The sequence below is a fragment of the Balaenoptera physalus genome, assembly GCF_965194825.1.
Source record: "Balaenoptera physalus genome assembly, chromosome: 16".
Lineage (NCBI taxonomy): Eukaryota > Metazoa > Chordata > Mammalia > Artiodactyla > Balaenopteridae > Balaenoptera > Balaenoptera physalus.
Genome location: NC_138898.1, coordinates 12217809 through 12233877, shown reverse-complemented (window position 1 = coordinate 12233877; position 16069 = coordinate 12217809). Strand labels below are relative to the sequence as shown.

The 16069-nt window shown below is 37.5% G+C and overlaps 1 protein-coding gene across 23 annotated transcripts in view; it reads right to left on the bottom strand.

Annotated features, from left to right (window-relative positions):
- Window positions 1-16069, bottom strand: part of STAU1 (staufen double-stranded RNA binding protein 1) — an 88073-nt gene that overhangs the window by 40385 nt on the left and 31619 nt on the right. For 14 of the 23 annotated variants that reach the window (XM_082430793.1, XM_082430799.1, XM_082430801.1 and 11 more), the window contains exon 2: window positions 7954-8019. The exons of 2 other annotated variants lie outside the window; for them this stretch is intronic. Coding sequence is in view for 7 of the 21 variants with exons in the window: in XM_082430810.1 (XP_082286936.1) it covers window positions 1643-1847 (205 nt within the window). In the remaining 14 variants the exon portion in view is untranslated. Of the gene's footprint in view, window positions 1-1642; window positions 1932-7953; window positions 8020-16069 lie in introns of all 23 variants that reach the window. 7 more of the 23 variants (XM_082430810.1, XM_082430809.1, XM_082430814.1 and 4 more) reach the window with 1 other exon arrangement.

Here is a 16069-nt window from a genome sequence, read left to right as displayed (position 1 = left end):
CAGTATTTAAGACTGCAGCTCTCCCAGGGATATGAAAAAAGAGGGAAAACAAGCTGAAGGTCTAAGGATTTAAAGCAGCAGTGATGCAATACTGCAAACCACAATGGGGGCACATATCTGAAGACACAGCTGGGATCTTTTCTGAACCAGTTGAAGCCAGGTAACCTAGGAGGGGGTGTGTCTTCAAAAGAGAGAGAATAGAAGTCAGAGGAATAACTAAACCATGGCAAGCACACAAGATTTGAAATCAGATGAAGCACTGCTATTATAACCAAGGGAATAACAAGGAGGTCTTTTGAGCAGAGACACACACACTGGTTACCGCAACAGCTGTCAGCTGTACCCTGTTCGTTATTTCATAAAAACTCAATATGCCAATACCATTTCTCAAACAACGACTGTCCTTTTCCACACAGCTAACTTCTCATTCCTAGGGCGTCCTCTAGTCTTATCTCCAGAGGCTGCCATCCTCAGACCATATCTATTTCTGATAATTGTAAGTAAAATAAAATGGCCTTGGTGGGCGGGAGCTTTATAAAGTCAATAAAATGTGGATATAAGAACACATTAGAAGAAAAAGCAATAAATCCCAGAGGACTGAAATAGTCTGTGCCATTTCCTATTAAGATGGTATTCAAATGGCAAATATGGGGAACACTGAATCTCTAGGGGACCATGACAAGTCAAGAATGCTATTTGGTGAGCCGGTCCAAGGAAGTCTAGAGGTAGCAGCATGATAGAGGCCGTGCTGCTGAGAGTGGGATAACCTAACACTCTAAGAACAGATTTACAAAGTAAAGGAAACGAGACGATGAAGGAAGAGGAGGAAGTGCAAGGGAAACTGTCAGGCTTAAGGTTGAAAAGAATTTGTTATAAGGTGACTCTAGTATAGAGACACCTATGCTGACACCCCCATTTAATTGGTTTTGCAACTTGGGGGAAGGGCAAGTTTGGGGAGCAGAATATTGTTTTTAGGGTTTTTTCCCCAGGGGTTTCAAGTCTTTCTTGATCAATGAGCACATTTATTTCATTCTTATTTTCCTAATATTTAAATTTGAATGCTTCTAAACATTTCTTTTTTAAAAATCTCTGCTTCTTTGTTCAATTTCTAATTGGTCCTCACTATGATTTCTTAGCCACTTCTGGAATCTCAATTTAAACTTACTTATTCAAAATAAAATTATCAAATGCCAACACACTCTTTTGCTTTCCAATAAAGCTGCCTGCCCCCTTGCTTGGGAAAAATCTTATAGACATCCAAAAAGGAGGCTTACACCTACAAATCAATTCTGGGAAATAATTATAAAAGCAGAATTTTCCCATATAACAATGAATATCCGAAGTGGTATTTACTGTTCAATTCTTTCTGCCAGCTACCACTTTATAATAGACAAGGCTTTATAGTTTAGTTTCCAATTTTCTTTCTTACACTTTGAAATGGTCTGTCAAAGGCCTCCATCAACCCAATATACAACCAAGTGTGTTCTATATCTGGGATAAAGAAGCGTGGGTGGTATACTTTCTTCTGCTTCTTGAAGGTAAATATGTGTGAGAGCTCCCTACATCTGCAATCTACTTATCAGATCAGAAAACAGGCTAAGAAAACATTTGAAACAGAAGACACTTGGAGTCATACGCTTACCTGCAGCTGCACTGGTGGATGTAATAGATGCAGAGGGTAAAGCAGAGTTTTGAATAGGTCTACCTGCATTTTCAGAGGGCAGAGAGCTAGTAGTAGAAGGAATACTCATCAAAGGCTGTGAGAGAAGAGACTGGTTCTTGTTCAGTATTTGGCTCCCTGAGAGAGCGGCAGATGGGTTCTGAACTTGCACTTGAACTTGAGACATGGTCACTTTCAACAAAAGTGAACAACTGCAGGTAAACAGCTTTCAGTGCAGGTTAATTCAGTGCTATGAAGTCTAAAGTTCTACCTGAAAGTTGTAAGGGAAAGAAAATAAAAAGATAAATTATAGAGGAGATATGTAATTGCCAATATTCAGTCAAAATTGGTGTCACCTACTCAAGTATGATAATAGCCCCGTTTAGTACGTAGCTATGTTGATGTATTAGAAATGTGTCTCTCCTTGGTATACAGTAAGGTTCACTAGCCTTGTGAATTTCTCAAAGTGTTTTTAAATGACTTACAATACCCACATGCCCTGCGTGTTCATTTTACAAAGAGAATTGGCATGGTATGATAATATTTATTGTTGAATATTAAGAATTATAAACTATAGCTTATATTCAAAAATGCAAATGAAAAAATATTAAGAGGTTTTCCATTGTGTATGGGATATGGTAAAGGTTTCTGGTTTCAAAATAAGAAACTGAAAGCAAACTGCGTTTGTAAAACCATTAACAGGTGAATGTAAACACTGCTTCCATTTTAGGGCCATATGCTCAGATTGGCAACCTTAGAGCTTTCCTTTACATTGACTGAAGAAAGAGAAGAATTCCTCACTTTTCCTGTTTCTTTTTCCTTATGATGGTAAAAGATCTCTTTGTTTTCCTACAAAGTTTGTTTGAGATAGTCTCATTTACTTACAGATCCCAAACAAGAATTGCTGCACCCACATCAATGCTCATGATCCTGAGAAATTATCTGAATAGCCAAAGAACATTCTATAGTATTTCTACCATTAAAAGCAAAAGCGGAGAAGATGAAGAAGAGAGGAACAGATTTCAGACTGACGATTTTACGAGCGGAGATTGTTTATTGCATCTTGTAAGTTCCAAAGGCATTAATCCTAAATACATTTAAATTTCTTCACAAGTCAAAAATAAGGACAGTTCTGCTCATTTTCATAGTCATAGTTCAAAAAGCTGAAAATGTTTAAGCAAATCAAAAGTACTCAAAAATAACCAGTAAGCAACAAGGAATAGAAAAAGCCAACCAAAGCAGAAACTAGCAAGCTAACAAATTAGAAGTTCTATTATAGAGTAATTTTTGTTACTTTATTTTTTTTTAAGTCTCAAAATGATTTTTAATTAACGCTGGACCTCTAGAAAGAGATGAATGACCAGAGCAATTAAGTTACTGGAGGAGCCCTGGCACACCCTCTCTTGCTGAGAGCAAAAAGAACTGCAAAGTTCAAAACAAGACAAAAAACAAAAACAAACCTCAGCTAAACTATGACTTTGGTTAATAGAGTCATAAACATTACCTTATACAACAAAATTCTCCAATATTGCAGTTGTTCCTTGCTTACTTTTGAAATCAGAACAAAATAACAGAGGAGATGTACTGAAAATCTAGGTAATGGTCTTAGCAGGCAAGTTGCCAGTGTCAAGAAACAAGTCCAGAACCTTTCAGAAGTCAGCTATGATCTTGTTTCATTGTTCTTATTTCATTCAGCTGCCAAAATATAAACATTTCTCTCTTAATCTTCCCCCTCCTTCTCTTATTCACTCTCTCCCTCTCTTTCTAAACTCTGTCTTGAGGGCATTTTTCTAAAGAGTATACTCACAACTTCACAACACCAACCATAGGTCACAGGTCAAAACATAAGCCAAAAGCAAAGTGTTTGCTCCAGAGTCTACCTGCATCCAGAAGGAGCAACCCAACTCTGCCCTGGGTGGCTCTCAGAGTCTGAGACTGAATGAACTAAATTTAGAAAGGGTGGGGCCCAAAGGGATCTCTTTTGGCTAATGTTCTCTACAGCAGGCCCACTGCCAGCATTTCCAGCCACAGACATAAATTCATAGGTTTTCTAGAAGGTGAGAAAGGGAACAAACAAGTTATTAATTAAAACTGCCCCAAAAATGTTAACCCCAGGTACACCTGGAGGAGTTATGTCTTTAAAACAACTGGTTGAAACCAGTAGCTCAGAAGTGCAAATAAAAAAATTTTTAAACCCTCCTAAAAAGGCTCTGCATTTTACAAATTTTTTAATTTCCAATATGACCAATAAAAATTCAACAAACAGTACTCATTTTTAGTCATTTACTAATTTAACATTTCTATGTGTCGTTAAGCCTGGAAAGAGAATCTGAAGCAGTAGTTCTAAAGAGGGGGCAATTTTGCTCCCCAAAGACATTTGACAATACCTGGAGCCATTATTTGGTTGTCATATTTGGGGGATGGCAGAACCTATTAGTATCTAGTGGGTAGAAGGGCAAGCATGCTATTTCTAGTACATATATAATACGACTCCACAAAATAAAATCTTACTAATGTATTAAGCAGCTTATATTCTCATACAGGAAAAGAAAACCCCCTTTTCATCTCAAAAGGCTCTAAAACACTGATGTTAATATTTTACCCAAACAGATGCTCCTCCCCTAAGAGAAGCCGGGCAGCTATCATAGCTATGAATGGGGGGAAATATATGGTTTACTCACATAATTCAAAGAACAAATAAAGTTTTTCATTACTGCTATCTATATAGTTCACAGAAGCATTCAGGGGAATCACAGAATTTCAGAGATATTACTTCTGTATAAATTTAGAACCTGTAGCTCAACAGTGCTCCATACTGAGATTAAATCCTTAAATGAAAACTTATCTTTTCCTTTACACCTGTCTTTAAGGATTGTTTTCCATCAGATAAATTAGGGACTTAAAAGAGATTAAAATGCTTTATTAGAATCTTCTTACAGAAGAACAATATTTCACACACAGTAAAATTAGGTTGAAAAGTTTGAAACACAGAGACTCCAGTTTTCCCCAGCATTGGAAACACCTTGACTGTTAAGCCCGTGTTGTGCTATTTCCCTGCCTCCAGCACAGACGAGAACCTTTAATCTCCTGGGTTTTTTCCTATTTGAAGAGCTTGAGAAACCAACTCAAGAAAACATTTTCATCCTGTTCTCAAATCCTAAATTTGTGGAGTACATATAAGAACTACGACATTATAAGGGGTGAGATGACAATTATGGGTACCTCTATAAAAGCATTTTTTTTAATTGTACATGTTGTGCTATAAAAAGTGATCAGGCACAAAATGCATATTCCTAACTCAGCAATGAACCTACCAAGACTGGGCCATACTGAGTGCACAGTCGGAGAGATTTAATACACAAAAAGGCAGATCCTTCTAGAAACAGTTTACAGAAACACCTACAATACTACTTAGTCCTAATCACTTTCAACTAACAGATTGTTAAATTGTTGCAGTATGAAATACCTACTTCAGCAATTAGGGAAGATCATTTTTAATACCCAATTTTTATCAGGATTTACACATGACATAATGAAGTATCTATACTTTTGTGCAATCAACACATCATTCCCCTTTGTAATAAGTGATGTTTCCAAACAAGATGTGTTTTTTAAAAAACAGGAAGGAAGAAAAAAAAAAAAAAACAGGAAGGAAGGAAAGGAGGGAGGGAGGGAAAAAGAAAGTCATCCCAATTCTGGACAAGCTTTTAAGATAGCCAAAACATTGCACGAAATATCTCCCTTTCTCTTCTTTATTATATCTTATATAGTATGGGTACACAGATACAAAGGAATATTCCAGTTCCTCACCATGACAGAACATTAACAGTACCAACAGCAATTTTAGGATATATTTATTCACTATTCAACAAAAATTTATTAAGCATCTACTACACGTGAACCCTTTTATGGCAGATTGTACATTCTCAAGTGCTAGAAACTACTTGTTAAATTTTTCCTCAAAGACACAAGAAGAGCTCTTTAAGCAACCAACTGTACGTCTATTAATCTGTTCTCTATAGCTTCTGAGAGGCTTCACTCTCAGAGAAATTTTGTCAACTACAAAAAGTTAAGGAATAAACCACTTTTCCTATAAAAGCCTTGAAATATACCTAAAATACCCACATCATTCCCTTACATCCAACACTTACTTCCAAGATCCCTGTCCAATACATCTTTCTAGCTGCAATGTGGTTATGTTTTCTGCAAGTGAACTCACTCCCCCACCACCATACCACCCTACCTTCACCTCCCCCTACCAGCATCCACCATCCCCTGCCCCCTGGAAAGAGCAGTTCACTGACTCCAAATGTTATCCAAACACCTGCAGGCAGGGCAACCACAAGTACAGAAACATGGCAATCACTATCATCCTACATAATCATTTCCAAAAAGACAATGTCAACGTCAAGCAAATAATGTCCAACAGCAGGTCCATATATCAAATCACGCAATAATAAAAGGTTCTTGAAAAGAAATATGACCAAATTACTTAAAAGAAAAAAAAAAAAGACCACAACGTACTTGGTGCTCAAGAGAAAGACACAGGACAAACAGCCATGATGAGGCACAATCACTCGCAAGACAATAAAATGAGCCAAAGATAATGCCTGGAAACAACCCAGACTGTTCAAGACCTTTGCACCCAATACGAGTGACTGACTGCAGCCCCCCTCACACTTGGCCCAATGCCAAGTGGGCAATGGAGGATTTTCTTTCCACACAGATGTAACCATTAGGTGGTCCATTTAAAGAAATATTTCCTAAAAGAGAATTCATTATTAATTGTTCATCATAGAAAAACCATCACACCATACTGTGCACTAAAGGGAAAAAAAAAAAAAATTTTACCTCTGCAGCCTAACAAGCTGCAAACCTTATTTTCTTTTCTAGGTTTGAAACATCATTAAGTTCCCCTCCTCCCTTCCCTAGGAGAACTTCTTAAAAGTAACTCAACACAAACACTTATTATTTTTGTAAACATGGAAGTTTGGGGTTTTTTTTTTTTTGGCCATGCCGTGCAGCTTGTGGGATCTTAGGTACCCAAGCAGGGATTGAACCCAGACCCTCGGTAGTGAAAGCGCAGAGTTCTAACCACTGGACCGCCAGAGAATTCCCAAAATGGAAGTGTTTTTAAATCAAAATGAATACCTGTTTGTGATCTGCTGGTGACTGTTAAGAGTAATACTGTGTAACATATTCTTGAATAAGAAGGGGCTTGGTTCAATACACTTAACTGTCTTTTCTTTCAAAGAAAAAAAATTGTAGTCTGTAGCCATGTGCCATCTACGTAGAAACCAGCCTTGCTGCTAAGTAGCAACAACAATGTTAAATCAGGTCAAACTTCTGAGTTGTGGCTTTCAGTTCTACTCCCAACTCAGATAGCCATTATACGCCCAACTCTTGCCAATCCACTGCTTGCTGCCTCAGTTTCCCCAAAGCACTCTGTAATAGGCTCTTTGACAAAGCCTCAGTTGTAGCAATCTGAGAGCTAAAACACTGAAGGAATCCTGAGGCACTGGTAACAGCTACTCAGTTCTTTGAAAAGAAAAGCATTATACAAATTCAGTGTAATGAGTGCAAATCCATTCCCTGAGCTTTGTATAACTTCTCTAAATTCCTCATGCATCAATTTCCTTATTCCCAAAGGAAGCAAGGGTTAACTTGTCTATTAATTACCACCTCAGAGATAGGGTATGATCATGTGTTTTCAGCCCTTAGAGGGAAAGTGCTAAAGAACACAAAGCAGTGTCAATGCTTGCAGTGTCCTGACAAAGGACTGTAAAATCCTCAACACTCTTACAGTAAAACTTTTTTGGTCGAGATGATCACAAGCAGTCACTGGTAAACAGAACTTGTTTTCATTCACAACAGAAAACAATGTGGAATTATTTCCACAAGTTTGAAAACCAAGTTTAACATAAGCAATCTGTGAAATCAAAGGCAACCTACAAAAGTTTCTATGACCAAGATGCTATTGACCGAGTTATGTTTAACAACATTTCAGTGGTAAATTTTCAGGTCTCTACATTTAAAGTGTATGGCAGTGCTGGCTAGCAGGTTTTACATTCTTGCCAACAATTTTCCCTGTATTGACTTTCTTTTTTTTGTTTTCCTGTATTGACTTTCTAATTAAATCCCAAGAGTAAAAAGAAATCAAACTGCATAAAATTTCTTGTTTCTCTAATACTATAGCCAGAAGTAAAAGTCATTTTCCACACAAATCATTGAAGAATTCAAAAACATTACAGATTATGAACAGGCCTGAAATTACAGAGCCAAATTATGCGTACCTTAAAAACAAGTACTCCAGCAACAATGTTGTTTTGGTTCAGAGAGGTTACGTGGTTGGGAAACTCCTGGAAAATAAGAAACAATAGTAGTTTACTAGAGTAGATCTTTTTCTGAAAATGAAGATACATATTGCTTAAGTTTTGGGGAAACCTAAAATTTACAAGTAGGGAAGGAAGTTTCTGAAAGCATGATGTCATGGCTTGAAGCAGCACACTGTAGAGTCTACAAAAGAAACAAGTGCCTGGGAACTAACTGGGTAAAAAGTGCTTTGTAGAGACACAAACATATGAGACAGTAAAAATTTCCTTTTTAAATTTTAATTACTTCCTGCTAAGAGAACTATGAATACCTCGGAATTAATTTTTTAGAAAGGAACTGGAGGGAACTCCCCGGCGTTCCAATGGTTAGGACTCTGTGCTTTCTCTGCTTCTGGTTCAATCCCTGGTCGGGGAACTAAGATCCTGCAAGCTGCATGGCATGCCCAAAAAAATAAATAAATAAATAAAAAAGGAACTGGACATCATATACTGTCCAATCACACAAGCCTGATTTTTAAATTTGCAGCCTTTAACTCCCGATTAAATATTTTATTCATAAATGTCCTTACCATATGCTTGGTGATGCAAATGCAATTACATGGGAAAATTTACAAAAAGGAACTTGTACATAAATATTCTTATATTAAACTGCAAAATATGAAAAAGCACATTACCTCTAGTAAATCCAAATCATAATCATTCTTTAGAACTGGATTTCAGATGACATAAGAGTTTAACTCTCAAACTCTCAGGTCTCATTTATCTAGAGGCGCCCCTTCTGTAAACTGGCAGTAGTCAGTAACAAATAGAATTCCTTACCTTGAGATGCTTTTTGCGTTTTTACAACATAAAGTAATTTTGCTCATTTCAACTTCACACTGCTACTGTGACTTAGTAAACAATAAAAAGTAGCTGTTCACTGTCCAAATAATTTCAGAAATAAAATCATGAGCTTTAACTGGTTCTACAGTATTTTAACAACCCAACTTCTTTCTGTAAATAGTACACTATACTAACAATTCTCTAATCTAGAACCCTATTGTTCCACAATCTCACCCATTCAAAAGATTACCATGAATGGAAAATGAAAAGGCCTCGGCACAGCCCAAACGAGTGTCTAAGACCACCTAATAGAGCCCATGCTTTCTGCCAGTGCGGGCTTCCCTCAATTCAAGCTCATCTAAATCTATGCTGAACGCTTGTGGTAGGTTTGGTTATCTAGTTTTCTAGCCCAAACCTGAAGTTAAAAAAATAAAATGTTAAAAAGGAGGTGCTAGAATCAGACAACAGTGAGAAACAACTGCTAACAACAGCAAAGAAAAAAAGGGGGAGAGAGGAGAAAAATAGCAGTCTACAACCCCATGGATTTCAAACATCTCAACACAACACAGGTGACAGCTGAGATTCATATACACATTCACACTTCCATGAGCAAACTTTTTTTTTTAAATCCCCAACCATTTCCAAAGCCATCCTGATTATTACCAGTGTATCTTTATACCACTTACTTACTCCAAGCAGCAGCAGAGAAGAAAGACTACGGGATAAGCCCAACTCCCTTTCTTTCCCACTCAAGAAGCACACTAGAACACAAGAGAGTGAATTAAATTCATTGCTTTATTCACTCAACAAATAATTACTGAACACCTACTAAACAGTAGGCACTATTCTGGGCACTAGGGAGAGAGGAGTACACAAATAAGATGTAGTCCCTGTCCTCATGGAATTCAAATTTGTATAGGAATAACCTTGACTCCAACACAAACTTAAATAAGTAATTCACAGTGGCATTTTAATTAGTAGTAACATCATTTATAATACACATTACCTCATAACTAAAGAAGACACAAAAGAACATAAAAGGCCCCCTGGCTGCAAGACACTGATTTAGGATAAGGGCAAACAAGCTATGACATGGCTTTTTGGGTGAGGTAGAGAAAACTCTGGACTGGGGATCTGAGTTTGGGTGCCAACTCAGGAGCTCAGCTGAACTACCCTGAGCAAGTTACTCGGTAGACTTCAACCTTTTAATATATCAATAGGGTTACCACCACCAATTTCATATGATTAACAAACAATAATCATATTATTCTTGGGTGGATGAACTGGTAATGTAGGTGAAATGCTTATAAACTACGACAAAGTTAGCTAATAAACATCACTTTCTTAGGGTACACAGTAACCAATATTATAAAATAATATTAATAAATTATGTTCAAAACACACTATTTAAGAAAGAAAAAAAATGTAGCAAACTTAAAAAGAACCTCGTCCCCTCCAAAAAATTCTTTTTACTTTATTCTTTTTTATGTTTGGTGCTTAATAAATTCTGAGTTAACAGGGAAAATAGTTCTTTGGCAGTCGTCCTCTAAATGTTCCAGACTGTAAAGGTTCACTCTACTACAAACCAAAAGGAAACTTATTTACCTGACTATATTTGACTGTCATCTAGGTAAAGGGTCATGGAGCCTCAATGAGCAGGTTAAACTGTGCAACAAAGAACGTAAGCCTCCAAGAATAATCAGACTTATCATTACATATAAATTATCTACTAACAGAGGAAAGGACTGCCTTGCATTTTGTACCAAATCACAATGGCACTGGCAGACAATGATCCTATTCGTATCAGGATGGAATCTGCAAGGGTAGAAAATTCATGTCTTAGTTAATTTTAATCTATAGAAAGCATGGACTTCAAAAGAGCAAAAATGTGCGAGAATCAGACAAGATCTAGGTAGATCATAAAGCTCATGCCTGAGAGGAGCTAATATAGTAACATCTTAAGAAGCATTATCTGCTCATTTCATTCCCAGAAAAGACACATTTCCAACACCTTTTCATGATTAATGAGACACACTTATGCCTTGGTTGAGGTTAAACACAGAATAGAAACTCATATACCAAATCCAAACTCATAACCCCAAATCCAAAGGCACATTTAATTTCAGTGATCTAGCCTTTTAAGACTAACCATAATGGTTGCCCTGGTGGCGCAGTGGTTAAGAATCCGCCTGCCAATGCAGGGGACACAGGTTTGATCCCTGGTCGGGGAAGATCCCACGTGCCGCAGAGCAACTAAGCCCACGCACCCCAGAGCCCACGTGCCGCAACTACTGAAGCCCGCGTGCCTAGAGCCACCACAATGAGAAGCCCATGCACCGCAATGAAGAGTAGCCCCCTCCTGACACAACTAGAGAAAGCCGGCGCACAGCAACAAAGACCCAACGCAGCCAAAAATAAATAAATAAAAATTTTTAAAAATGGCTGGGAAGCAAAGAGGGCAACAACCCTATAAAGTTAATTAGAGGCTTAGTTAACTCATTTCCAGTAAAGCAGAATAATATGATTCTAAAGAGACTAATTTTCAGACTTCCCTGGTGGCGCAATGGCTAAGAATCCACCTGCCAATGCAGGGGACATGGGTTCGAGCTCTGGTCCGGGAAGATCCCACATGCTGCGGAGCAACTAAGCCGGTGTGCCACAACTACTGAGCCTGCGCTCTAGAGCCCGTGAGCCACAACTACTGAGCCTGCACGCCTAGAGCCCGTGCTCCGCAAGAAGAGAAACCACCGCAATAAGCCCACGCACTGCAACGAAGAGTAGCCCCCACTCGCCGCAACTAGAGGAAGCTCGCGCGCAGCAACAAAGACCCAACGCAGCCAAATAAATTAAATAAATTTATATATTAAAAAAAAAAACTGATTTTTCTTGGCAACAACCTTGTCTACAGTTAAGAAATCATTTTCAATAAACTTCATGAAGGATTATAGCAATAATTTAGGGGAGAGCATCCTTCAACACAAAGGCTAATGAAACATCATCATCCCCATTTACCTCTAAGCCCCACCCCCAACCTCTGAAACAGCTTAAAAGTTTTAGTTTAATTTGACTATAGTAATCTGTCACAACAAACAAAAAGAAACTGAAAATCTTCAAACTATTTCAAGGAAATGATGAACAGCATTCATTTAAAAGACTGAGTACTACTGAGTTAGACTCTTTTCCAAATTGGTCTGAAGTCCTAGTGAACAAAATTCATCCTAACTGTGGTGGGTGGGAGAACTGGGGAGAAAGCACTGGTGACACGCAGAATAAATTACTCTAAACAAAAAGCACCTGAGAATAATTAGAGACGCGTTGTGCTTCAGTGGAAAGAGCTCAGGACCCCACTCCAGTTACTTGGCCTCCCAGATGGGCCTCAGCACCTCAGCTATTACGACCCTTCCTTTGCAAAGACGTTGGGGAGTAACAGAAACACAACACAAAGCGTCCACTTCAACCTCTGGCACAAAGGAAGAGCTCAGTGAACAGCAGCTTTTACATTATTAGATAAATTCAATCTGACCTTTCAGATTCCTTTGCTCCATCAAATAACACTCACCCTGTAATCCTAACCTGGCACATGGTAAGAGTTTAATAAATAGTAGCAAATATTATTATCCAGCAGATTCACTGATCCTGTCCTCAGTCACATAAACATCTACAAATATGAACTTATAGTTACACACCACTTGTAAAAAAAACATTTTAAATGGGAATAGAGGACATGCTGACTAAAATCAACCCACACTCACTGGGCAATCAGTTCTAACGCTACTTCAAATATAGAGACAATCTGATGAGCAACCATTTTCATTTTGGGAAAAGACTCCAGGGCACTTAAATAGATTTTCTTAGACTTTGTAGTCCAGCAGACATTTCAGAAAGCCTCTAGGACAATTATGACCTCTCTATTATAATAATACAATTATCTGTTTTGCTTCCATTACTATTATAAACTCACAAGATCATCACATTTTTCCAAATTAGACTCCAGATTAAACAGAAGCAGATGGGCTACAGATTTAATATTTAGAAGACTAATTTTTAATTGAAAGCAAATACATTCTTGGATAGATTTTTCTACTTTTGCTTTCAGTAAATTACTTTGAGGGAGCCCCCTGAATATACTCCTTTAACAAATAATTGAACATGTGTTACTCCAGAAAATATAATTAAGTCTGAAGAGAATTTGTTTCTACCTCCATTTATCTGGTGACATAAATCACTTTACATCAACCTTATTCACTACTATAGGAATGTAAATATTTAAAAAAATAAATAAGCTATTTGCAGTAATTTCCTCATTTTACCATTTTATTAAAATAAATAATTCTCTTTGGTGAAGTTTTTTAGTTCAGAGCATTAAGCTGTCAGCAAAACATATCCAAGCCATCCATCTAGTGGCATTTGTTAAGATCAACATAGCTGCATATTTATAATCTTATTATCTCCTTATGTGAGAAGAAAGGATTTGATCAACATTATTCAAACTTCGTAATACATGATTCGAAGGTAAGCACAGCTTGGTGCAAAAAGTTCTTTAAACAATTTCCTTTAAAAGGCAAAGAGTTCTGGGACTTCCCTGGTGGTCCAGTGGTTAAGACTCGGTGCTTCCACTGCAGGGGGCACAGGTTTGATCCCTAGTCGGGGAAGTTCCACATGCCTCAGGATGCAGCATAAATGAATGAATGAATGAATGAATGAATGGATAGATAAATAAATGAATAAATAGGTAAATAAATAAACATAGATAAATAAATAGATAGATAAATAGATAAATAAATAAAATTTAAAAAATAAAATAAACCGAAAAGAGTTCTGTAATCAAAGTAAAATTGGAAACAAAAGTCAACAAAGCTCTTGGCTTTTAAAGATCTAGGAATACTTTGTAGAAATGTCCCAATTTAAAATTAACTGTGGTGCAGGCTTCCCTGGTGGCGCAGTGGTTAAGAATCCGCCTGCCAATGCAGGGGACACGGGTTCGAGCCCTGGTCCAGGAAGATCCCACATGCCGCGGAGCAACTAAGCCCGTCTGCCATGGCTGCTGGGCCTGCGCTCTAGGGCCCACAAGCCACAACTACTGAAGCAGACGCACCTGGAGCCTGTGCTCCGCAACAAGAGAAGCCACTGCAATGAGAAGCCCGCGCGCAGCAACGAAGACCCAATGCAGCCCAAAATTAATTAATTAATTATTTTAAAAAAGGATGTTAAAAAAGTTATAAAAAATAAACAAAATTAACTGTGGTAGATATGCATGCTGTGTGCTAATGTTATAATTTACTTGGAAATGTATCGAAAAATAAAATGGATTAATGAATTAAAAGAGATGGACAGATGGAATAGACATGTAATAAAGCAAATACAGTAAAATAATGGCAGAAAGTAGGTGGTAAACATAGAGGTGTGCACTGAAATTCTTTAAACTTTCTTACGTGTGTGAAATTTTTCATAACAAAATGTTGGGGGAAAATAACCATAGCAAATAACATGTCTTCTCATGGTTCAACCTCTAACCTACAAATTATATTTTTGGAATGGCATAAATAAAACCTGGTCAAAATCAAGCATTTAAGGAAAAGCTCATGCAGAAAATTACACCAGAAGCATTTTAACCACAAAGGTCTCTGTCACAAGAAGTTAATTTAAAACAATCTGTTACAGGTCTAGTGTGAAACAAAAATCTGTCATAAAATTCTCTAAACATTTTTTTGAGGTTAATTTGTGCTTTTATTTGCCAGTATAACTTAACTACAGTGGCCTGCAAACTTTTTGATCTAAAAAATACATTTTACATGACAATCCAACAAACACAAACATATATAATATATATACATATATATAAGTGAAACAAAAGTTCTCTAAACATTTTTGAAGGCCACAAAATCCTATTCTGAGAGAAATAAAGCAACTCCAAAAGCTCTCATCTGAGGGGGAAGAATTTATATTTCCCCAAATTGAGCAAATCTTTGTCACTAAGTATGACATCAAATATGATCCAGTTTGGAGGTTCATAAACAAGGCTCCTAGAATTTTGATTTATGACATTCTACAGAAAGATACGTTTTTCATGAAAGTTCCATCTTTATGCTGGTGAAATTTCACTCTTTCTTACTCCATCTAGTAAAAGGGCATCAGAGAAAACTGTCCCACAAGCTGAGACCCACTCTGTGCCACCTTACATTGTCACTGTCTTATTGGGGAGAAGCTGTGGATGAAGCAAGCACAGTGCAGCCCCGTGCTTAATGATTACACCCAGAACGTTAATGGGTTAGACTTCAAGAACTGGGAGGGGGGCGGGGGGGGGGGAGTTCCATGCCTCACGCTCATTTCTAAACTTAAGATAATCTGTATATAAATAGGCTTTCTGGCTGAATCTTAAAAGAGAGCACTTTAGTCTGAACAAACTATATTAATGGTAACAATTCCAAATACTTAAAAGTTTTACTGAAAGCCTACTGGGAAGCACTGAGCATTTTTTAAAATAAAGTACATATTGTGTCCTTTCTTAGATGCCAAATTGGTTGGGGGTTTTTTTTCCCCCTAATGTTAAGAGGTATCCACATCCCTCCTCATCTCCCAAGTTGTAATAACTAAAACATAAGTTAACTGTAACTGATCAAGCTCAAAAGTAAACCTACACAAATGAAATAATGACATTACAGGTCTACAAGTTGAAAACTGTTCATGACAAGAAATTTCAAAAGTAACAATGACAAACATAATATTCCTGTCAACTTCCATTCTAGGAGAGATCTCTTTTTAGATGAGAAAGAAAAATATGAACATTTATGCTGTGAATTCATTCATATTTACAAAATTGGTTTGTAAATACAGCAGATTGGGGGGGCGGTCTTTAGAAAATAATTCTACAACAGTTTTGAAATCAAATATCTTTTGCTTAATTCTTAACCTAAGGTGACAGCAGTATACTTACACAACTACTGTAAAGAAACTTTGCAAGTTTCATTATGAATTATTAACTACTTTAACACAAAGTTATTCTCCATCAAAAGTGGTTTCATAGGTAGGCCTCCACCAAAACAGAATTAGGGACATCTGTATTTCTGATTGCTCCTCAATTATAGTCATTAATAGCTCAAAAATTGTTGCTCTTGTACACAAAGAAGCAAGGCAGGGGCTTCCCTGGTGGTGCAGTGGTTGAGAGTCTGCCTGCCAATGCAGGGCACACGGGTTCGAGCCCCGGTCTGGGAAGATCCCACATGCCGCGGAGCAACTGGGCCCGCGAGCCACAACC